Source organism: Penicillium longicatenatum, assembly GCF_028827895.1.
Source record: "Penicillium longicatenatum strain IBT 33135 chromosome Unknown contig_2_segment0_segment0, whole genome shotgun sequence".
NCBI lineage: Eukaryota > Fungi > Ascomycota > Eurotiomycetes > Eurotiales > Aspergillaceae > Penicillium > Penicillium longicatenatum.
Window position 1 is genome coordinate 2,809,665 of NW_026643120.1, and position 22,249 is coordinate 2,831,913.

The 22,249-nt window shown below is 48.9% G+C and overlaps 10 protein-coding genes across 10 annotated transcripts; 2 read left to right on the forward strand and 8 right to left on the reverse strand.

Moving 5' to 3' along the window:
- Nucleotides 1-760: 760 nt before the first annotated feature.
- Nucleotides 761-1,474, forward strand: N7484_003573 (GNAT family N-acetyltransferase; the record flags this gene model as incomplete). Its single annotated transcript, XM_057113993.1, has 2 exons — nucleotides 761-918; nucleotides 967-1,474. The coding sequence occupies 2 exons, from the start codon at nucleotides 761-763 to the stop codon at nucleotides 1,472-1,474; spliced, it is 666 nt and encodes a 221-aa protein (XP_056974133.1).
- A 111-nt stretch (nucleotides 1,475-1,585) lies between these two features.
- On the reverse strand, nucleotides 1,586-3,520 carry N7484_003574 (glycosyltransferase family 2 protein; the record flags this gene model as incomplete). Its single annotated transcript, XM_057113994.1, has 3 exons — nucleotides 1,586-2,085; nucleotides 2,144-3,256; nucleotides 3,307-3,520. The coding sequence occupies 3 exons, from the start codon at nucleotides 3,518-3,520 to the stop codon at nucleotides 1,586-1,588; spliced, it is 1,827 nt and encodes a 608-aa protein (XP_056974134.1).
- An 843-nt stretch (nucleotides 3,521-4,363) lies between these two features.
- N7484_003575 (uncharacterized protein) lies at nucleotides 4,364-4,678 on the forward strand (the record flags this gene model as incomplete). Its single annotated transcript, XM_057113995.1, has 1 exon — nucleotides 4,364-4,678. The coding sequence occupies one exon, from the start codon at nucleotides 4,364-4,366 to the stop codon at nucleotides 4,676-4,678; it is 315 nt and encodes a 104-aa protein (XP_056974135.1).
- A 1,716-nt stretch (nucleotides 4,679-6,394) lies between these two features.
- On the reverse strand, nucleotides 6,395-8,864 carry N7484_003576 (response regulator; the record flags this gene model as incomplete). The annotated part of the gene is made up of 4 exons (XM_057113996.1): nucleotides 6,395-6,772; nucleotides 6,828-7,429; nucleotides 7,533-8,369; nucleotides 8,399-8,864. The coding sequence occupies 4 exons, from the start codon at nucleotides 8,862-8,864 to the stop codon at nucleotides 6,395-6,397; spliced, it is 2,283 nt and encodes a 760-aa protein (XP_056974136.1).
- Nucleotides 8,865-9,458: 594 nt separating this feature from the next.
- Nucleotides 9,459-10,785, reverse strand: N7484_003577 (PQ-loop repeat-containing protein; the record flags this gene model as incomplete). Its single annotated transcript, XM_057113997.1, has 7 exons — nucleotides 9,459-9,690; nucleotides 9,749-9,797; nucleotides 9,851-9,907; nucleotides 9,962-10,091; nucleotides 10,163-10,253; nucleotides 10,324-10,444; nucleotides 10,509-10,785. Coding segments are annotated over 7 exons (957 nt in total), but the record flags the coding sequence as incomplete, so codon positions are not given.
- A 1,454-nt stretch (nucleotides 10,786-12,239) lies between these two features.
- sho1 (osmosensor SHO1) lies at nucleotides 12,240-13,244 on the reverse strand (the record flags this gene model as incomplete). The annotated part of the gene is made up of 3 exons (XM_057113998.1): nucleotides 12,240-12,776; nucleotides 12,829-12,951; nucleotides 13,014-13,244. The coding sequence occupies 3 exons, from the start codon at nucleotides 13,242-13,244 to the stop codon at nucleotides 12,240-12,242; spliced, it is 891 nt and encodes a 296-aa protein (XP_056974138.1).
- A 1,589-nt stretch (nucleotides 13,245-14,833) lies between these two features.
- N7484_003579 (uncharacterized protein) lies at nucleotides 14,834-15,499 on the reverse strand (the record flags this gene model as incomplete). The annotated part of the gene is made up of 1 exon (XM_057113999.1): nucleotides 14,834-15,499. The coding sequence occupies one exon, from the start codon at nucleotides 15,497-15,499 to the stop codon at nucleotides 14,834-14,836; it is 666 nt and encodes a 221-aa protein (XP_056974139.1).
- A 540-nt stretch (nucleotides 15,500-16,039) lies between these two features.
- Nucleotides 16,040-16,820, reverse strand: N7484_003580 (putative nuclear distribution protein RO10; the record flags this gene model as incomplete). The annotated part of the gene is made up of 2 exons (XM_057114000.1): nucleotides 16,040-16,446; nucleotides 16,589-16,820. 2 exons carry the CDS (start codon nucleotides 16,818-16,820, stop codon nucleotides 16,040-16,042), a joined length of 639 nt encoding a protein of 212 aa, XP_056974140.1.
- Nucleotides 16,821-17,070: 250 nt separating this feature from the next.
- N7484_003581 (ubiquitin-associated-like domain-containing protein) lies at nucleotides 17,071-19,790 on the reverse strand (the record flags this gene model as incomplete). The annotated part of the gene is made up of 7 exons (XM_057114001.1): nucleotides 17,071-17,397; nucleotides 17,448-17,899; nucleotides 17,953-19,197; nucleotides 19,246-19,404; nucleotides 19,462-19,495; nucleotides 19,556-19,627; nucleotides 19,704-19,790. 7 exons carry the CDS (start codon nucleotides 19,788-19,790, stop codon nucleotides 17,071-17,073), a joined length of 2,376 nt encoding a protein of 791 aa, XP_056974141.1.
- A 1,235-nt stretch (nucleotides 19,791-21,025) lies between these two features.
- N7484_003582 (uncharacterized protein) lies at nucleotides 21,026-22,175 on the reverse strand (the record flags this gene model as incomplete). Its single annotated transcript, XM_057114002.1, has 4 exons — nucleotides 21,026-21,212; nucleotides 21,265-21,794; nucleotides 21,849-21,908; nucleotides 21,963-22,175. The coding sequence occupies 4 exons, from the start codon at nucleotides 22,173-22,175 to the stop codon at nucleotides 21,026-21,028; spliced, it is 990 nt and encodes a 329-aa protein (XP_056974142.1).
- Nucleotides 22,176-22,249: the final 74 nt, after the last annotated feature.

The window sequence follows — 22,249 nt, forward strand, 5'->3', positions numbered from 1 at the left end:
AGACCTCCCAATCCGCTCCCTGATGCTCTCAGTATGTATTTCAAGGTGATATCGAATTAAACAGCTTACCTTGGCACATAAGGGCGAAACTCCCGTGTCCTCGACATCAAGCCCTTGAATTCACATTGTCGCTGATAATGAGAGCATCGCCTGCAGGGGGGCTCCACCTTCACACTTCTCTTTCAGCCGCCGACATTCGTCGCAACTGTAAACAGTCAGATGCTGAACTTTCACAATATTCGAAGCTCTTGAGACTCACGCTCGAGCCGCACGTTTCCGGTGATCCATGACTCTGCGTCTCAGTCGCTTACTTTCCAAAGAGAAGTCGCGAATCTAAGGAAGTACTAGACCCCATACGCAAAGTGTGGGGTTAGTCCCGTGACTTCTCCAGCGATAAGGGCGACCAATGAGAGCGTGTGAATATATGTTATGCATTGTCAAAAAAGCAATTATCGTGCGCTTCTGATAATTCGAGAGATAAGGCCGCCACGTGGAATTTGTTTTACACTCTGGTATTTTGACTTCAGGTGCTTCAAGTCTCTTGAATTCAAGCTTCTCTGGTTGGCGTCGTTCCATCATGGCATTCGATCGGCGGGCTCCGAGACTGGATTAGTGGCATAAAATAGACCCAATCAAATTTTGTTCCGTGCTGTGGCTTCAAGGCCCAAGACTTCAAGACATAAGACATCATCTTCCACCGTCTCACCTCCTTTCCAAGTAAATAGTTAGTTCCAAGGGTCTCAATCGGTATCTTTGAAAAATGGAGGATGAACTTCTGCCCCGTCAGCCTGTTTATGCACTGGTTCCATCGTCCGGACCATCAATTGAAAGCAACCGACTGCTCCTTCGCCCCGTCAAAGACCGTGACACTACAGCATTATTTGCCGTGCGTGCCCGGCCAGAAGTAGCAAAGACCAAGTAAGACATCTCACACTAGCCATCTAAAAACCCAGCTAACCTTGACAGTTACCCTAAAACACCATTCCAGTCCATTGAGCAGACAAAAGAATGGCTATCGAGCAAGATCTTCAAGGCACCCGCTAGTGTCATTGGTCGTTCGTTTGTGTATTCGATTGTGGATAAATCGATTCCAGATACTGAAGAGCAAGTCATTGGTTATATGGGTATCAATGCCGTCGACCCGTGCCCGGAAATTGGATACTCGCTTCTTCCGGAGTCTTGGGGTAAAGGATTCGCCACGGAGTCATTGCGAATGATGTTGAAGATGTGGTGGGACCTTCCGAGGATGGAACTTGATGATCTCGATCGTTCTTCTGGATTTGTGGAGAAAATTTATGCGATTTGTGAGAGGGATAACCTTGGGAGCTGCGCGGTGTTGAGGAAATGCGGCTTCGAGATTGTGAAGGAAGTAGAGTTTGGTACTGATAAGCTTTATCTGTGGTCATTAGACAAGCCAGAAAGTGGTTCTCGGGTTGTGGGTGCAAGTGTGGAATATCGTTACGTTAAAAATTAGACAAGACCTTTGGAAAGATCAATGGACACATATAATGTCAATGATATTCATGAGACTTATTTTAAATGCATGAGCCCGTCCAGGGTAATTCCATATCTCCATAGAAAAATTTCATAATTCAGTGTCTTCGGCAATCTCCAATCTACTTCCCAGTTGTAGTATGTCCCTGCTCGCCTTGCTGGCTTTGCCCATACTGTACCATTTGTTCAGCGATGCAGCAGTTTCGTGAGTTCCATTCTCGATAGATTGAGAGTTCCGATCAGGATAAGTCGGAGGATCCAACAGATACGCAACGGGTACCCAGTTGTTTGCAATGGTGAGGTAGCAAACATGGAGCAATGGCGGCCAGGCAACCGAAGTCAGCAGCTTTGTGGTCAGATTTTGTTCGTCGGGTGACAGGACAACAGCTGTCGAGTAAAAGATAGCACCGAAAGTCGAGATCAGCATGATCACGTTGCAAAAGAGGCCGTTCTGCCAAAGGTCTTTGTACAGCCTCATGTATGAAGACATTGCCGTAAGACGATTCCAGGAGTTGGCAGTGCTACCTGTCACAAATGAACCTTTCGGCTTGCTGGTCAATAGATAGAACCGTAGGATATAATAAATGTTTCCTGTAAGTTTTATTAGTTTGATCTCATGAATTGACAGTCTGTAAAACCGGAAACTCACCAGCAGCTTGCCACTTGTTCTCCAAGTGGGCAAATGGAGCGCTTTGAAAGCCTGTCTGTGCAGCTTGGAGGAACTCATATGTCCAGGTTAAGAGCAGATAGACTGCTGCCAAGGTCAATTGGAATGTAGTCGTAACTGTGGATGAAGTCGGGATTGTTTTTCCGGCGAGGAGGAGAACTGGGACTGCAGCAAAGCCGAGCAGGCAGCCAAGCTCGCCTCCTACAATCCCTGCTCCATTCCAAGCAATACTCTTCCGAAGATCCTTGGGAAGATTCGGGGGATTTGAAGAAAGCATGGAAATCACTTGTTGGGCATGGCCAATGTTCCATCGGTTTCTTTGAGCAATATGCCCGGTAATGGATGTTGGAACAAGACCATACTGTAGGGGTTCCTGTACCTGCATGGTAGGATGTCCGAACCCTTGCAACACCAACGATAGTTGCCAATCTTCAGAAAATGAGAAGGTCGGATAGAGGCCAACGTCGATGATAGACTGGCGTCGGAATACTGCACCAGACCCTGCGTCTATAGCACGGCCCAGAATGTCCAGTTCCGCATTCTGGCAGGTGTAGAAGTGACAGCGGGCCTGAGATAAAGGATCTCCAGTGGGAAGATTAGAGAAGTACTGGCGGGTTGAAACCAATGCCGAAGCAGGGTTTTGCAGTAGATGAGGAAGAATTGCACGAAGGAACTCTGGCGATGGGATGGAGTCCGCATCTAAGACTGCACAGAATTGAGGCGGATTCTCGTTCTGCAAGGTGCTCAGGGCATAGTTCAAGTTGCCCGATTTGGCGAAAACCTGGCCAGATTGTCTGCCTCTAGAATGATATGAGAGGTGCGGCCATTGGGCCTGCAATCCCATAATAGTCTTTTTCAGCAGAGCCGAGCCCCCGTCGTCTAGAAGCAAGACTCGAAACTGAGAGACGGGGTAGTCCATTGTGCATGCCGCTCGCACGGTTTGCATAATAACTTCCACTGGCTCACCGCAGCAGGGTAACAGGACATCCACTCGAGGAAGACCATCGTTGCCTTGAAGGCGCATCCTCTTCCGCGGGCCACTTTGCGGCACCTTGCCAGCGCTAACAGAACGAAGTTGTTCTTTCCGAGCCAGATCTAGCCATCCAGTTAGACTCAGGACTGCTGATGGTGGTGAGATCACTTACGAGCAAATATCAACTCCACCGCTAGCATTGTCCACATTTGCCATGTTTGCGATGGACTGGATAAGATTGCCCACAAGCGGACCGCGAGGTACAGATAACCAATCCAAATTGCGGCCTGCGCTATGTAGTAGAGATGTTTTCTGTATCGATGACCGGAGAGGGATTGCTGATCCGGTGGCAGCTCGCAGATCTTATACGTCCCATTGGAAGTCATTTTTGGATGATAGCAGTTGTGGCGGTGAACATATGTTATCTGAACCAACGCTCTAATCTGCCTACCTAGGCTCTCAATCCCACAGGGGCGTCTCAGGAATTGAAAAGTTCCACTGGGATTAGAAATATATATAAGTAAATTTGAAAGAGCTGCCGGGAAAAGAAAGGAAACCCACAGAAAGGGGGTGAAGATGCCCCGTGTTTGTGCGTTACGATGAGAGGCGTTCACCTAGAATGATCTAGTCAAGCCACAAGTGGATTCTCTGGGCCGGAGCGAACCGAAAGTCTCTTCCGCTCAATGCCGGTTCACGAATCATTTTGGGGAGTATGGATTCTTCATTAGCTCTGTATTAAGGCTGATATTGTGATAAAGACAATGTATTCAAGGTGTGTGGTTTGATGATCGTCGGAAATTCTGGGGATCCTCAACCCCACGTTGCGGCTAGGCCCGAAGGAGACATGAGATCAAGATCCACTTGTTTAATCCCTGTCTTCGTTATCAGTGCGATACTCAGAGAGAAGTCAAAACTTGATAGGCTAGGATATGATGCCCGGGAAGCAGCGATCTTGAGATAAAAAAAAACAAAGCGGTAGAAAATCATCTGGGCTGAAATAGCAGGTCTCGAAATATTATACATTATTGCAACCCAGAAACCGAAGGCAAAACAAAATAGGCTTATCAACATAATATCGGGTATTCATATGATACAATCACCGGTCTGCAGGGTATCACTCTCTTGTCATCAGTTCAGGCACGACCTGATGAGTTTCCAACTCCGTTGGCGCAGAACTTTTGGTCAGAGTCGCAGAAGGGCTACTTGAATAACCCCCCTGACCAGCCGCCATGGAGCCAAGGGATCGGCTTAGTTTGTTCGCACGCCTTCTTTCCCAAAGGGCCCAGACCAGCGTTCCGATTGCTATGATTCCAAGTGGGACACCTACTCCCGCGCCGATCGCCACGTCGTGCGAGCTGCTGGATGCTACTGCTGATGAGGACGGGGAAGAGGTGGTTGAATTGGCAGTCACAGTTGTTGTCGAGTTTGTCGAATCGGAAGTGATATCCGTAACATTAACAAGTGCGGCGCGTTCGAGGATGATATCGGCGTCGTCTAAGCGGAAGCTGTCTCCATATGGACAAACAATCTCTGACCCATTGTAAATGGGTGTGCCGCAACAATATAATGAAGTGCCGTTAATAAGCGAGAGGTTTATGATTGACGCACCCTCTGACTTCGTGACGTCCTCTAAGCGGGTCGGGGGGTTGTTAGTTCAAGTCATGAAAAGATACAGGAGTAGTTGATGCTCACGACATTGAGTTGGACATCCATCTCCCCACGTCTTGCTCGTGCAGCCTCCTCTGGAAAGAACATAGGGCTGAGAGACATCAAGACAGAATCCATTTGTTAGGCAAATTCCGCCACTCCCACAACAATGAGTGATATCATCTGATGTGCATGGGTAGGTGCCCGATGCAATGTTCCCTTCTGGGTAATAGCATGTGCGATCGTCTGTACTCATGGCAGGTAGATTGTGTTTTAGAGAGACAAGAGTTAAAATTGTAGAAGAGGTAGAGCGGCCCTCATGCGCGTCGAGGTGTCGAGGTGTCGAAATTAATTGTAAGTGGATAGTTCGAACAGGGGAAGTTTGAGAAGATAACGTTTCGGGCTACACCAAACCTAAGATGACGGTCAGACAGGTTCCAAGGCTAAGGATCAGCCAAGGCGGCTGAGGCTGACCGCTGCATGCCCAGTACGAGATGGTTGTGGAGTATGATGAGTATCCCAATCCGATCTGATAGGATAGAAATAACCCAAGCTCCTATCTTTCATATAAAATAGGAGGGGCTACCTGAAGAATCCACCCCTAATAATCATTCTTTCACGCCTCCAGGAGAGCTGACATACAACGATCTACCCTCATTAGGTTGGTAACTCTTCAAACTCTGAGACCACCTAGCCATCTTAGGAGGCCGGAGTGGGGCATCATGCAGGACGTTGGCCTATCAAGACATTGTCAGCGCAACATGCTTCCCAATCCAGCTTCACTCCCTGTTGATCAAGAATCCGTCAAAATGGCGTGAAATGGCAAAGAGGACAATGCAACGAAGCTTTTTGGTGGGTCCGTTCAACTTGATCTTTGGTCTGGGGGTTTCTCCTCTAATTTACATACAACATGCCCTTCTGCTCCACCCCTGACGATAGGCCAAAACAATCTTGGATGTGGTTTACACAGGCAATAGGGTAAAGTCATTATGGTACATCGGCGCGTTCATCATACAAGTACATCATATGGCTTGTAGGACAAGCAAGCAAATTCGGAAGTCAGGGTGACTGAAATTATCTTCTGGCCCCAAGTCTTATTGATAGGCCTCACCAATTAATTCATTGATTGATTGATAAGCGGCATTTAGATACCAGAAATCCGTTCGTTCAAGGCACATAAAAAGCCAAAAGGTATACGCACACCAATAAATATGACCCAGAGACGGAGCAATAGTGAAGATAGTGTAGACCAAGAAAACCTGAAAGGATGGATCGAGACGTGAAAACATCTCATTCGTGTGCGAGAGTATGTCCAATGCCTGTATGTATGCGCGTCATAAAAAAAATAATCAAAGAAATGCACGTTCGAGTAAATGGCACCAGATTCACTGGTCGATATGTGAATAACAAACAAAGCGGGCAAATCATCTCGAAGCAGAGACCTCACAGCGCCCATGCTACCAAAAAGTCAAAAGATCAGATAAAAAAAGGCAACAAAACGTGAATAAGATAGCTGTTGCTATAGGGGTATCCAAATGGAGAAGACAATAGTCGAGACATATGGAAAGATTTCTCTGGCTTCTCAGCACTGGAGGCGTATGAGTGATAGGTAGTCATTGCTTTGGTGGCGGAGCAGAGGTTTCAGAAGGCTTGTCCGATTCTGCCGGTGTTGCTTCGGCGCTCGAGTCGCCGGTATCACCACTGCCACTCCCCCATGAATCCTCCCTTAAAACTTCGGCGGCTTCAGGCAGAGAAGGCCGCTTTATGCCCTTGACTTTGGACTTGGTGCGGGTTATGGATGGCGATGGCGCTTCTGTTTGGTTAGGGGAGGTGCCAGTTTGCATGGGACTGGCTGCACTATCAAAGCTGGGAGACATGGACCGGGAAGAGTCCAGGAAGCCGCGCCACTTGCGCCAACCTTCAAAGTCGATCAGGGCCTGCATGCAGCCCCACTCGGTCACTTTTTGTGAGAGCCACGGGAAACCGACAGGCTATTGTACCAGTCAGTATGGGAGATAAACTACAAATTCCTCAGAATTGACATACCTTAGTCAAGAAGTCATTGCAGCCAGCAGCCAATGCCTCATGTCGATCACTTTGCAAACTGCTAGCTGTCAATGCGACGATAATAACAGGACTCCGGAACAGCGACAGATCAGTCAAGGTATCTTCTTCGCTAACGGAGCGATAGAGTCCAGGTCGTTTTTCGGAAGCGTTGGCGCTTGATGCGCTAGAACGACCAGACGCCGTTTTAGAGAAAACACCAATTCCATTCAGTCGTTCCAGTCGACGGATCTCCTTGGTGGCATCCAGGCCGTTCATGACAGGCAGCTGAATGTCCATAAGGACCAAGTGGAATCCTCCCTGGCGCCATTTCCGTACAGCCTCCTCGCCGTTGGCTGCGCACTTCCATCGCACACTAAGGCGTTTCATAAAAGCTTCTAACAGCTTTTGATTGATGATATTGTCCTCAACAATGAGCACGTTGATGGGCGGAACGGTGCCATCGATTAATCCACCAAACACTGCCCCCGGGGATGCAGCACCTGTGGATTTTCGTAGGGATCGCGGAGATGCAACAGGCGCTGGGGGGTATGTGATTTGACTTGCGGGGATTCGACAACCGTGGCCGGGGGTGTGGGTACGTTCTGTGTCGGGATGTTTGCAGGGGTTTGGGAATGGGGAGAAACGCCCGATTCTTCTAGTGTATTAGTATTCGTCGCTCTCTGAATAGTTGAAGTGTATCCATACCAGTCACTGTGGGCGCTTGACCAAGCATAGTCGGTGAATTGGTCGTATGGCGTTGAAGCACCGGTCGGCGGTGTTGACGAGCCCGAGAGCCCGGGGATCCAAGTGGCGGGGGCGCGCCAGATGTGAGTATTGATATTGAAGGCGCATTATTTCCTCCTGAACTCGACGAATGCGTAGGCGGGGTCGGGACCTTTGCATTGGCGGGCATGAGGGGAAAATATTCGCCATGCTCGCCAGGCTCAGAAGGCTGGTGATGATGATAGCCAGTATGTCGTGGAGATGGCTTTGGGGTCCGGCGCGTGGGTGCTTCGATAAGCAACGCCTCTTGGATTGTTTGACCTCCGGGGTAATACGTGTCGAGGACATTCGACAAGACCTCCTCTGGGCTCAGAAGTCGTTCTGGTGTTGTGAGTCGATTCGCATTTTCGCGTGCCACGATCCTTATCACAATGTCCGGGGAATCAAATGTCCTGCCTAACGAGTTGCCGTATTTTGTGATGACTTGGTCACGCAGTTCATCCACCACTGCATCTTCCAAACAAGGCACCAGCGTGGCCGAGCCACCCGGCCGCTTCACCCAAATTCGACGATGGACCATATTGGCAGCAGCTATGGGTGTGCGACTGCTGCCCGGGTCACCTTGTGAAGGAAAGAAGAGGCTCTGCTCCAGCAGTCCACTTATCAAGTGCTGGTGTGACGCCGGGAGAAGAGACTGCCTGCGGACGGCAAGACTGGGTCGCTTGCTGGCAGGGGCAGGGAAGAAAGAAGAAGATGGCCGGTGGTCTTCTGGGGGAGTCTCGACGACGGTGTCGAGAGTCGGGTCCAATTGATACTCGGCTAGAGTTGACGTGCGGAATTTCACTTGCGCAGTGGGAAGGGAGGCGTCGTCAGAATGCTGTGGAGTGGCAATCGGGCTATCGAGGGGGAGGAGAGCTCTTCGGAGAGAGGGGTAGGCGGTAGTGAGGATTTTGGCTCGGTCGGCGGAGGAATGCTAGCTGGAAGATCCGATGAGGGATAGCGATGGAGCTGCTGTTCCGACAGTAGCGGGGATGAATGACTAGGCTTGGTCCGGCGGCGTGACTTGTGACCGTGATGCTCGTGCGCGTCTGAGCCCGAGGCGGTGTCGTCGGAGGATTGGGCCGCGGACGATACGACGCTGTATGGGGATTTTTCGCTCGCGGAGTCAAAGAGATGAGGAGTTCCAGAGATACCAGAGGTTGAATTTGGGTGGACACGCGGGTCCGCCCCGTTGCCCGGATTTGGTACCGCGGGTATTGACGATCGCCGCAGCAGTTTCGACTTGAGGAGACGTGAGAATCGTCTCTCTGGCATCGTGGCTGCTGCCAATGGGCACGACAAGCTCAATTCATAGCTTGAAAGCTTGTTGAATGGCCAAGAGAAGAGAAGATGGATGGATAAACGTGCACTTTGGTCCTGAACAGGCGACTGGGGGGAGTGCCTCTTTAGCCCCCAATCGCGATCTAGCTGTAAGAAAGGGTCTAACCTGGGAGGCACCCTAGGGCTTGCAACGACCAGAACACAACAGTGATTTTACTCCGTAGGAAATTTGGGTTCAAGGTTGATTGAGGGGAAGTCACACAGAGTTCCTCAGCAGACTGTGCTGATCTCCCGGGAAGTTGGGCAAGAGCTTTGGAGTTCTCACGCTAAGGCCGAAACGAAACACTGATCTGGCACGGGTATCGGCATCGAACAGACAGGCCTATCCCTGCTTGGAGTTTGTTTTTCGACTCTGAATTGCCCTTGCTATTGGTCGTACAACTCAAAATCAAAATTTTGGGTGATATTCCGGACCACAACATTGGGTCACTCCATACACATATTGCTTTTTCTAGCACACCACGTATATAAATCCTACAAATCGAGATATATACCTGCTCGAGGAACAAACTTGACAATCAACTAACATTTTGCATCCGCCCTCGATTCCCTTTCAGGTTTGGGTAACGATAGTTGTTGCTTCTCGATGTCGCCCGGATCTAGCACACCTATTCGTGTGTCTCGAATGTCTTCTCTATCATTCCTCAAGTCGAGTAGATCATCGATACTCACTCCACTCATCTTTGCCTCTTTACGAAGCTTGCGGTAGCGAATCCGCCAGACAATGTGGCTGACGTAGATTCCTCCCTCGAGGACAACACTGGAATGACCGAGTTGGCCGTATGCTTCAAAAGGGAAGAGGCAAGTAAATGACTTACACAAGGATATACATTACCCCACCGAGAATATCGAAGCGTCCTTGAGCCGCTTGAATCTTGTTAGAGCAATGCAGTTCACCAGTCGAATTGTTGAGATCATACCTAAGGCAAGCAGAGAAAACAGTCCACCCAGAGTGTCAATCGATAAAAATAACCAGTCTGCGTGGATAGTTTAGAATCTGGTTCCAGGTGATGACAGGAATGCAAGCATACTAAATCCTATGACACGGCCATCTCTCTTCCATAATTCAAAGTATGGAGGCAACAACCCCGCAGTCAAGAAAATGGTAGCAACGACACCAACCACAATATCTGGCCAGGTGACACCGTTATTGTAAGGGATCTATAAGTCAATTAGAGATGTATTCCGGAAAATATTCATACCTTGGTATCAAGATACGTGGGGCATCATACCCTCAATGTGAGAATGAGAAGAGCTTCGAGCCCGCCGAATAGGACTATGCAACCCAAGCAAACCAGCGTTGCTTTTAGTCGGCTATAGTTACTTTTTGGATTGTCAATTCCAAATCAACAATCATTGCGGCGTATAAGAAGGAGGCAGAGATTGAACTTACTGACTATAATATAAAACCTGACACCAACTGATCAAAGCAAAGAACCCAAAGATCTGTGGCTGAATCTGTAATGGGATATTCACTTGCTGTAGAATAAGGTATGCACCCATCGGGACCGAGCCTATAGATCAAGCCACTTAATAAGTTATCTGATGTCAATAACATTTGTCAACCGAGTAACTTACACATCGCCCAGAGGAACATCATAGCAGCTGGGAAGCCATCTGTGTTTTTTCTCCGCCAGTTATACCAGATCTGGGGAATCAACTGGATACACCAGAGTACTGTGCCAATAGTGCCGAGCACATTAGAAGCCAGTGTGACATCGCCATCTGACATGATGTTTACAATGGGATTATAAGCGATAACATAAGAATAGTTATTAGAAACGACGAATGTAGAACAAGCCGGTTTGCTTCTAGCTCGTATGAACACAGCTGTGAGATAAGAGAAGAGCACAACAAGACTAAAACGGGAAGTCCGTTATAGTCTTTTCACTCCAGTTCTTACCGGAGACGAGCAGTTCAATTCCCAGAAACGATGGAAGAAAAGTCGAGAATGAGAGAGAGAAAGAAGCGGAGAAAAGCCAAATAAATTCAAGAGCAGCATAGACCAGCGGGGAATCCACCCGACGATGAACCGCTCGCTCTATCCTCCGCTACAAGCGTAAGCGTCAACGCATCATCCGACCCAAAGCGCAAACCCAATTTCCAAGCAGCATACATGCATACATGCATGTAAATGCAAAGACCAACAAGCAAGCCCAGAAGCACTCAGAAGGACAATCACAAGCTCATTTTCGGAGTAGTAAAATCCACCGCAGATCTCATTGATCGGGCCCCTCTTGCCAAGTTCGTTCCAGGGCCGACAGACTAGGACGAGAAGGGTAAAACGATGGAGAGGGAGCTTTAGGATGATGCACGATGCACGATGCGCTGCAAAGTCGAGAATGAAATGGGCATGGTCCGCAAGTATCGTAGGGAGACTGTGTTTGATTGGCTTTGGTCTTCACCGTGTATTCTTGCTTTCCCGATAACGCTCGTTGATCAATGGTGGGTTAAACCGTTGGGTGGGGACCTCGTGGTGGCAACATCGTCTATATTCCTCCTTTCAGGCTCGGAGAATTTGTCGACATCAAAGATAAATTACGAGTTGTATAAATATTATGGATATGTAATGTTATTTAAGGATATGTACTTCGTTTCCTTGAAATAGCGGGCTGGTACAATGGAATTGTATACAGTATATACCAAGATAGTTTATACCGGGTCGTTACATGTCCAGCACGTGGTATCGAGACCGGAATATTTGATGATGCAATATCCGTCTACAGCTTGTTCTGATAATCAAATATCAATCTCGGCGATAGGATTAAATCTTACCTGCAGCCACAAACATTGCAGGCCTCACACTTCAGTTTGGACTCAATAGCCTTTGTATTCTAGGGTCATCATTAAGAGAATGGCAGAATATCAGATTGCATTTAAGGCAGCATCGCAATGCGTTTATATAACACGGATAAGCCCATGCACCCAACTATCTGTGACTTTTCACACTCAAGGCCATACTTCTAGCAGTAGGCCTTGGTTCTCCAGGCATGACAATCAAATAGCACCTGAACCATAAAACGCGCAGTATAACTGAAAAGGAAAATAAATGCGGGACAGACGACCGCCAGACACGGTAACCAAACCGGGTTGAGAAAAAGCGTTCCAAGGGAAAAGGGCAGAGTATAGTGGGGGCATGCAAACAATTCGAAATAAAAAAAAAGAGGAGGCCATCAAGACATCACGTTAAGAGGAACCAGAAATACACACGTCAAGTGAAGATTCCGAAGGGTATCAAAGTACAGATTTTGCGAAAAGGGGCAGAATATCAAAACATGGAGAAAGAACTAGTCATCATGAATGTGGCAATCACAAGAGGATGAGGTAGTTGGACGGCGCAATGCCGGTATCTCCATTTGATTTCCGGGCCTGCCACCATCGGCCGCTGACGTCGGATACTTCAAGAATCTCGTGCTTGGCGAAGCTGATCTCGTTGGCGTCTTCGGGATTGGCATCGTACGAGTAGATCGCCTTTGCGCGGTAAGGGTATTCAGTAGGCTGGGGCACCTCGCTGGGCTCCTGGTTTCCAGTGGTGGGACCAGGGACCGGACTGGTGCTAGTAGCTCCGAAGCGGGCTAGGGAGGAGTTGCGCTCGGCACCGGGGGCTCCACCGGGGAATCCGGAGACGGGAGAAGAGGTCTCGAAACCGCTCAGTTGGGCGGAGGTGTACATCTGTGGGGTGTTGCTGGTGGCCATGGTTTCTGGGCGAGCGCCGAATGCGCTGGACATGGGGCGGCTGCCGCGATAGGAGGAGGGATCGGGCTGCTCCTTGTTCAGGGCGAACGAATCGATGAATCCGCGGTGGGTGGCCTGGGGTGAAGAGCCGAAGTAGAAGATCCAAATCACCTGTATGGATATGAGTAAAGATCTAGGTATCGAATGAGGGATTGCGACTTACAATGACCATGGAAATCAGGATGAAGCCTGCACCAGCGGCTTGCTGGGCTCCCATGTGGCTGTAGATCAAATTGTTTGCGCTGGTTGAAGTAAGAACCAGACCACAGGCAAGGTAGCCAACGATCTACTCATCAATCAGTATCATTGTCTTCGCTTGGGAAAAGATCGGATAAATGCGAATCGTACCGCGACGCCGTAAACATTACACGTGTCCGTGCCAAATGTGACAATCAGGCCAAGGATCACACAGAACATGTAGGAAATTGCCCACCAATCATAGTTGGGATAATTATTGTCGGGCTGGGTTTCCGACACAATAGACGAGACGAAAGCGATGAGCCATGCCAGGATGGAAATGGACAGTGTCGCCAAGGCGAACGGGTCACCTAGGATGTTACTAGCGCGGAAGCTCGGCATTTTGTGTATGCGGATTCGTGTATGCAGGTTCGAAGTTGCTCAATGAATGTCGGCAAGAGATGGTGGAATGGATAGCGATTAAAGATGGGATGAATGAATGCTGATGCCAAAGGAGGGGGTCTTTCTATCGGGGCGTGTGGTGCTTTTCCCCCAGGAAGGCGAGTCGAATCGAATCTTTCCCGTATCAGGGTGAGAGGAAGGTCCTTGTCGGTCGAGAAAGTCAGTCGCTCCAATGTGAGGAGGTGAAACTACTGGGATGCGCCCGATTAGTCCCCGATTCGAAGTCTCGCGCGTGGGGTCCAAGGCCACCAAGTTGTTCGCTGGTTTTCGGTGTGGCGCTCCCTCGCGCTTATGACGAGAAGAATCCTCCACAAGTTCACGAAAACCGCGTTCAACTAGGATCGGTACCTGGCGCCTGTGTGTGATCGTACCTTTTTTTCTGAGACAAAGTGGGTTTGTAGCGAATTGACGAACCGCGGGGAACGGATAGGGAGTGATGAGGAGGGGGGAAAAAAACAAAACCAAAAAAGAAGGTAAAAAGAAAGGCTAGAATTCGAGAGACAGCACCAGGCTGAAGAATAGAACAATGAGCGAATGAGCGAATGAAGTTCAATGAGTGAAGGGGAAAAGGAGAAATGAAAATGGGCGGTGGATCCCGCCCCAAAACACACAGACAGACGCGCCCCTGGAATCGAGACCACAGTGGAATCCGGGAAATGAAGTGTGCTTGCTCCACCTCATTTTACACAAGTGCATTGCAGAGTATTACTTTACGGTTCTCATTTCTTATTCCATGGATATGCTATCCCAATTCTCATATCTTCTTCCCATCTTCAGACTGATCCAGGGATTGATATCCTTCTAGATCACCCACACGACAGACAGCGTTCCTGGTCTTCCGTAATCTATAAATATCGAGATTCCTTAGTCATCCGGCTCCGCTTTCTGTTCAGGCTGACGCAGGCATCCTTGGCCCCTACATGTTCTGATCATTTCCCACAAGGATCACGATCTGATACCGTAGGGCCCTGATCGACATTGGCCCTTACTGTAATCTCTGCTGTAATCTCCAGACTCCAGATGAATCTCTACACTCCAGGGTAGCCCTACGGTGTACACAGCACATCTCATAGTCTGGAGAACGACGTTGACACTCCACGCCCCACTCGATCGGATCTCGTACTTTTTCCCATGCCACTAGTCATCAATTCGTGGGCGTGCACACGTGTCCGAATGCGATCGACAACGGGCTATGCTCGGTCCTCCGTGCTGTGGCCGTGAACACCAACCCATACACGAATGAGAGACGTAGACTCATTTAATGGGGTTTATTGCGAAGTCAGCCTCACGTAATGGGATTTGTGATCTAAAATAAAAGTCTTGGAACTAAGAGTATCTATACGCCTCGGCCCCAATATCCATGGTTCTGGAAGCCCAGGAATCTGGGGTCGCGCTTGTTTCGTATCAGTGTGCATTCCTCAAGGTCAGCATGCCGTCACGAATGAGATTGAACCCCTCAATGACGATATAAAGGAAAAATCAGTATGTGAATTCCATCTGCCATTCTACACCCTAAAACCAAATCAGACCTAAACAACATCAAAACGCAACTGAAGATTATATCGCTCAAACCAAGTCGTAATCTTCCCAATACGCCGATAACCTGGTCGAAAAGAATCCAACAATAAATAAGTAACAATCCGACCCATCTCAGTACCCAAAAGCCCATAATATTGGGGTGTACCCATTTGAAAGGATTTCCGCTTGGCTTCGCTGATAGTCTCAAGCGTAATGTACTCCGGCTCGGTGTAGATGAAATTGCGCACAAATTCCAACGTGTCGTCATTAACAACATTCTCCATAAAAACATACCTCAGGCCCGCAAGAGGGCTGCACGCCTCATAAGCAGCTTTGGTCAGTTGCGAAGAATATGGGAGATTTGTGCGCCCGGTTCGATAAACCGTCTCAATAATTACCATACCTGGTCCGATGACTCCCTTCCACTCGCCGTAGACGTCTGTCCGAACAATCTCGGTGCTATAGAAGGGGCCGTTCAGCGGAATCCTGACTCGGTCGACTCGGGAGTGGTAGCGGCGTGGGAGGCGGATTGCCTCACGGCTCACGCTCCAACCTTGGTGTTGTAGGTGTTGGAGTGTTAGTCTTGACATAGCAGTAGGGGGATTAGGGCTCCATACTCCATCAAGGTAATATGCGCGCTCTACGCCACTTTGCTGGTATGTACTAAAAGATGACATTGTGACGTCTAGTTTGATATCAGTTTTGTAGTTTAAATATGTAGATACTGGTTTAGTGGGTTGTTGCGGATCTTAAGTACTCGAGAATGTTCGAAATATTTCGCTGAATAGGATTGTTTTGAGCTTGGAAGTTGTGCTGTCTTATACAGCTAATTTAATTTGCGTTGCTTATAGAGATACCAAAGGAAGGGTTTCATGTATAAATATATGATATAAAGAACTGAAAGATATCGAGGCTCGCCACACGGCTCAAAGCCAGTGGTTCAACAATAAAGAACCTGAGAAAGACATTGCGACCTTTAAATGTACTTCTTGCCCATTCATAGAAACAAAGGCAACCCCATTCTTCGACAGTCCGTGTGGTATTACATTGCGCAGCAATGAAGTCGCAGGACATTCTTCATCTATGTAAACAAAAAGAGAAAACCCCAGCATTTCCTATGCGCCCACAGCCCAAGAAACCCAAGCAGGATATCACCGCAAAAATCAATGTAAATGCATCAATAGAAAAGAGTTTTCAAAACAGGTGGAAGAGTCAAATCAAATCTCATTCTCCCTCCTTTCTTTGACTGCCTCTCTTCTTCTAACTTCCCTCTCCACGCCTTCCAATCGTCCCTCCCATTCGGCCCAGCATTCTCCGCTCCCTACTAGGCCAACCTCGTACCATCGCTGTAACACCTTTGCTGTGCGAATGCGCAACTCTGAGATCTCTGCCGCTTGCTGCGCCTGTGTCTGAGCGACGCGGTCCATACGCGGTTGGAGATCGATCAGGGTAGCGGAGCTCTGGGCATCCGGGATGGGGAGATCATTGAGAGATGTGAGGCGGGATGCGGTTTCAGGGAAAGCCGTTGCGTAGGAAAGGACAATTGAGGTAAGGGCGCGCGTGGAGAGACCTTCTGGGATTTCGTGGGAAGGCGGAGACTGAAACAAATCGGGAAAACGGTCGTCTGATCGTAATTGGGTTAGTATGCAAAGAATGAAAGGCCATAATGCAGGAATGCAGTTGTTTGTTTTGGGGTGGTGTGATCCAATGGTGGGACAAGGAGGTGATGCTTGTAAACAATGCCAATGCTTCGGGGCAGAACGTACGAAGTTGGATCACGTCCCTTACGACGGGAACTTTGCGACCGAGCTTCTCTAGCTCTCTCTCCAAACTGGCAAGTCGGCGCGATACGGTTTCTTCGAGTGAAGCTGGCTTCTCGGGAGTTGTTGGGATCCCCGTCCAGTCGGTTGCGCCCCCTAGGAGGTAGGTGAGGCGCCGCAGACGTGCCTCTAGGAGCTCAATTGTGGCACCAGCCACCGAATCACTTTCAACTGTCATTTTGGTAATAGAAAGCGACCGATGTTGCGTGGAAGGTCGGGGTTGCAGAGGTTCTCCGCGACAAGCTTCGGGTGTTTGCAAACATGGCAAATGTGGGGACTCCTTATCAAATCTACACACGAACCTTGGAGGCTACAAGAGCAAAAATAGATACATAAAATACATTCCATTGCTCATAGAGCTATAGTAGGTCATGTTCCGAGTACTCCGCTCGATCTCGTGTGGTCATCATTCATACAGGGATCCTTGTTCAATTGGCAGTTGCATGCTCGACATGGTCCGCCATATCTTCGTCACTCTCCGCCCTCCACAGTTCATTATCAAGGGCATGAGATATTGGCTCGGTCGCATTTCCTGAACCCGCTAAAGGACTTGATCCTGATTTCTCTTTCATTTCCTGCCCAGCGCGTTTCTCGCCATCAAAGTCTCGCACTTCGTAATCAAAGACGTTGACGGTCTGGTCCTGCTGCGAGGTGGATGGTGCCTGCGTCTGCTGCTCCCCGTTCTTTTTGTCTGCATTGGTGATAGTTTGGCTACATTCGTCCGCAAATACATTGTTGTCTTTATTCACGAAAGCCTGTTCGGGTGAGTAAATGATGAAGCCAGGGGGAAATTCTCAGGACATACCTGAAGTTGGGAAGGTGCAGGTTCTACTTTGGCATCCAGAGCAGCGGCACTGGCATAGACCAGCAGGACTGATCTAGAATCTTCGCGAGCTGCCCGAAGGACTTCAGTTTCCGGCACTTTACGAGCAGTGTAGCCCATGACGTCGCCATTTGGCGTGGCTGCCTTGTCACCCTGAGCTTTTTTCTTCTCATCTTGTCGAATCTTGCCATCTTCGGTAGAAAAGCTGATTCGCCACCATTGGAAGCCATCTTTCTCGCCATCAACATCCATGGCATCTACCTGGCCTTTAGCCTCACGACGTTTCAAAACATAAGTGACGTGTGGTTCAGTGCAGACGCCTCGTAGTGAGTATCTGTGCGAAGGAGGCTCTTCTGCAGACTCCGATGGTTCTGTAAGCATCCTGGAATAGCTATGCATGGTTTCTAATGCCTTCTGCTTTTGAGCCTCGAGCCCTGTGTGATTGGTCAGCAAAACAACCTAGCATGAAACACATCAGATAACATACCCCTCAGCTTCTCCTCTATCTTCGCGGCGAGCGCTTGCAATTGTTGCGGGATCTGCTCTGCCCTCTTCCTTGCCACCTCGGGTGTCAACTTGTCCGATTTTCCATCCATGGCTGTCTTTAGGGCTACAGGTACCGCAGTAGCAGCCTTTTCAAGGATCTCCTTTCTCGTGAGATTGACAAAAGGGTTCGGAGGGGTAGTGTAATGCTGGATTTGTTGTTCGATTCTCGAAACAGCTTCCTGGGCCTCGAGCTTTTTGGTGCGCATGTCACGCGCGAGGCCTTGGCAGGTGCTCAGATAACGATCGGGGTAGAACACGGCAGGAACCGTCACGTTAACTGATTTCGCCTGCTCGAATGAATCAAGCTTCATGACTAGAATATCACCAACATGCTCAAGCCAAACATCATCGAGATCTTCCCCGGGCTTGTCACTCCAAATAGCCGTGTCCAAGACATCGTAGAGCGTTTGTCCGTGGTCCTGCTCAACGACAGGCTCAAAGACAAAAAGCTCCTTGGAGATCGGTTCGTCAGCGTCATCAAAGGGGGATTTCTTATAGGCCTGTGACATGAAAGATGTGACTAATGGGTTATCAGGGTCTGCTCGAACTGCGGCAGCATGCCATGTCTCGAGAAATCGTGCGACTATCTCTTCGGAGTCGGAAGAGAACCAGTTCATTTGTTTGAGACCAGCAAGGGCATCACTACTCCCGAAAGCGCGCTCTGTAGAATCTAGGAAAGCCATCAACCGCTGGGTCTCATGAATTGGGTCTTCCCAATCACTGTCCTCTCTGCCTTCATGGACGGTCACGATCTTTGGTAGGTTGATTGGCTGCCCATTCCACCATTGCGGGTCATGCCCATAGTCGAAGAGAAGCTTGTTCCTCAAAAGCAATGCCTCTCGCGCCAGAGGAATTTCGTGGAGGATGGTGAGAAACCCTCCAATGTAAAGATTGTCTTGGCTTGGACGTATGAATGCTGGCTCGTCATCTAATTTTTTGCGATCGTCGGGGTCCGGAGTGGTGATGACTTCTTGAGATGTCTCATTGAACAGAGTCATAGCCCATGCATTTTCTTCATAGTGATCACGCGTGGCTTTTCCAAAGTGAGCCGAGCTATCCGAGGCCGCTGCCGTCACTCCAGTCTCCTGCGTTCCCATGCCTGGATCCAGGGACATAGCCACTGCCTGCTGCAATTCTTGTTCCTCGCGCTCTGCTAAGCTCAGTCCTTGTCCGGTCCCGGTCGTGGCTAATCCTGCGTTAGAATCGTATCGCGATCTGTAGAAGGACCACCGACCTGAGTTCCCCGAAGTATTGTTCGCAGCTCCTCCATCATTCCTATCACCCTTGGTTGCATCATGCATGTTCACTCTAGACGGTGGACGGGAGGGAGGAGCCGTGGCAGGCAATCGCGGCCCGTGTTCTTGGTCGCCGAATCCAAACGCTGCAGAATAGGCTGTCAGTCCAGTCACTGATTATAGCATCAGAAGTAAAAGGAAATGATATTTCTTACGAGTCAGGTTGCTTTCATTTGGCCAGCTTGAAGTCTGGAGAGCTGGTCAGCCTCTTCGAGTAGATCGCCCCAGGTAATGTGATGGTTGACTAACACCTGCCGGGTGAGGTCCGGATGGATCTTCGTAGTATGCATTGATAGCTTTTTGCGAGTCACCGTTGTGGGCCTGTAGTTCAAACACACCTTGGAAGTCAGCTGGAGTATTAAGAGAGAAAGGCGCGAATGCGGGGACGGGGTGCGACCTTCAAAAAGTTGACCGCCTGTGGGCGCGTGGTGCTGGTAAAGCTGATAAACTCAGCGATGGCTTCTTCGGACGGTTCGGAGGCCATGATTATGGAGGCTGACGAGCCAGGAGGATCAGTTCAAGGTTCAAACATCGCAGCGCGGAAGGTGCATTGATGATGGCCCGCGGAAGCTTCCCCACCACATGACGCCAAGCATCGCGCTCCACTCTTTGTCACCCACCTGGGCACTTTTCTACATCTACCATGGCACCTCCTACCACAATGAATAATGCTGGATACTTGAGCGGTGTCGGATGAGACAGGTAGCCATTTATTTAATTTATTGCCAGACGACCAAATTGATTCACTTAAGAGTCAAACATGGTCCGCTCTCCACCTTACCTCCATCTCTCTCTACTTTATACCTACGGACCTAAGGGGGACCTAAGGTGATGCTTTTGTTGACATAGTATAAAATCACACCTTACCTCTATAGTCCTACTATATCAGCAATCTACTAAGCCCTCTCGAAGATGCAGAAATGATCCCGCGCTGAAAGCCGGGTCTTTCAGGTGCTGATGTTCCTGGTGCCGGTCTAGCGCTTTTCGGATTTCGGTGGATTGAGCGATGAGGCGATTGTCGATCCGGGGCTTCCAGTCTTCGATGACAGGTTGGCAGCTGCAACTACTGCACCGCCGGCAGTCCCTCCTGCAGCTCGCGACCCCGCAAACGTCGCGTTTGCGAGAACCCGCTAAAAGCTCGCCACATCATCTTGAAATGGATACGGCAATGTGTCGAAAGAAACAAAGAGTCCATACTTGCCTTTTGGAGCGGGGCGGCACCGGTGTATTGGTGAGAGTTTGCCTATTTGAACTTTGCTGTTATTGTTGCGACGCTCGTAAGGGAGTTTCGCTTCTACAACCCCGAAGACCGAGTTGGAGTTCCCGAAACAGATTATTCGGTATGTTTCTTTCCCATTTCATCTCACCCTGTATGTATTTGCAGGACTAACTTGCTCTGTAGTCTGATTTTTCTAGGCCAATGCAGCCTGCAACAGTGTGGTGGGAGTGTCGGAGCGGAAGTTCTTAGAGGGGATGGCCTGCAAGTTCCTATTCTATGATTTAAATGGCTAGAGAAAACAATTGCTAGGGGGAATTTCTATATAAAAGTGAATCTTTAGTGATGGATAATTTATAGGGAATGGCAGCTGCATGTATTTCGAGCTCAAATGTCATATTCTATTACTAGTACATAGTAGCCCTGGAGGTACTATGTATAAAATACGGCTAGGGAGCACATATACTAAGGCCTAGTAGCTAGTGATGATCTAATCACGACATCTAAAATCTTCCATGATCTGTGATCGTCAAAGGATTTCCATCGTTCGCAAGTATCTGTCGCAAATCAAATCCGATCGCTAGGCCATTGCCCTCCTCCTCTGCCTCACGAAAGCCAGGAGCATAGTCATCCACTAGATCGACTTCCTCACCCTGGTAGATATTCACAATCGGCTTCCGCATATCGACTCTAAGCACCGATTAGTATATTAAACCCCAAAACCAAGAGCAAGAAGACTCACGGCTCATCTTCTAAGATAAACTTCGGATTCCTATTCTCATCAAGATCAGGATATCTTTTCTCGATATACTGCAACGCGAGCGGTATCGACCTCTGATTGCCAGGACCAATGTCACGATAACATTCGGCATGTTCCGCCGACATAATTTGTGCCCGGTAGGCCGTTTCATAGATACCGTTCGTTTCGAACTGAACCCAAAGCCCCAGTCCTGTCTCCAGGGTTCGGTCATCAATAATCAGCTTGGGATAACAATCCCTGAAAAGCACCGTTCCATCAAGCGCCATATGCATATCGAGAAAATCGGGCCGGGTGACGCTTTGCTGGAGCTTAAAAGTTTCGAGAATATCTTGATTATCTTTCACGGGCAAAAACATCACAATTTCGTCCGCTAGAAATTCCTCGCCTTCCTCCCATGGAAATAAACCTAGGATAGCCTTAGCCAGTAGGGCTTGTTTCTCTTCGTTCAATTCGGTGATACAGATGTAGACCATGCACGAACCTTCAACGTCACTTTTAATGAATGACTCGTCCTATTTTCGGATTAAAATCAGAATCGGAAAAGTAGGGGGATGTTTCTTTCCTACTTTAAGTTCGGGGCCTTCGAAAAAACTAGGCTCGTCCTCTGGTCCTCGAGATTGATAGCCCTACTGCGGTGTCAGTAGGAAACCAAAGAATATCTTTATTTAATTGAGTCATACATCTCGAAATTCTTGGTCTGCTGTCGCCCATTCTTCGATCAGATCTCGTTTCTGTTGATCTGCGGTGTCGCCGCCGACCCACCGCTCACGAACAAAATACCTCCATGCACGAGTGGCGGCACCGATATCTTCCCATTCGATAGGTTCTTCGTGTCGGCGAATAAATGAGGGGATACCTTCAGGCCACTGGCTATACGATCTTTTGAGGGACATGTTTGAATGGTGTGGTGGCAGTTGTGAGGGTGAAAAGAAGTGAGGAACGCGAAGGAGGGGCGGGTCGATATTTA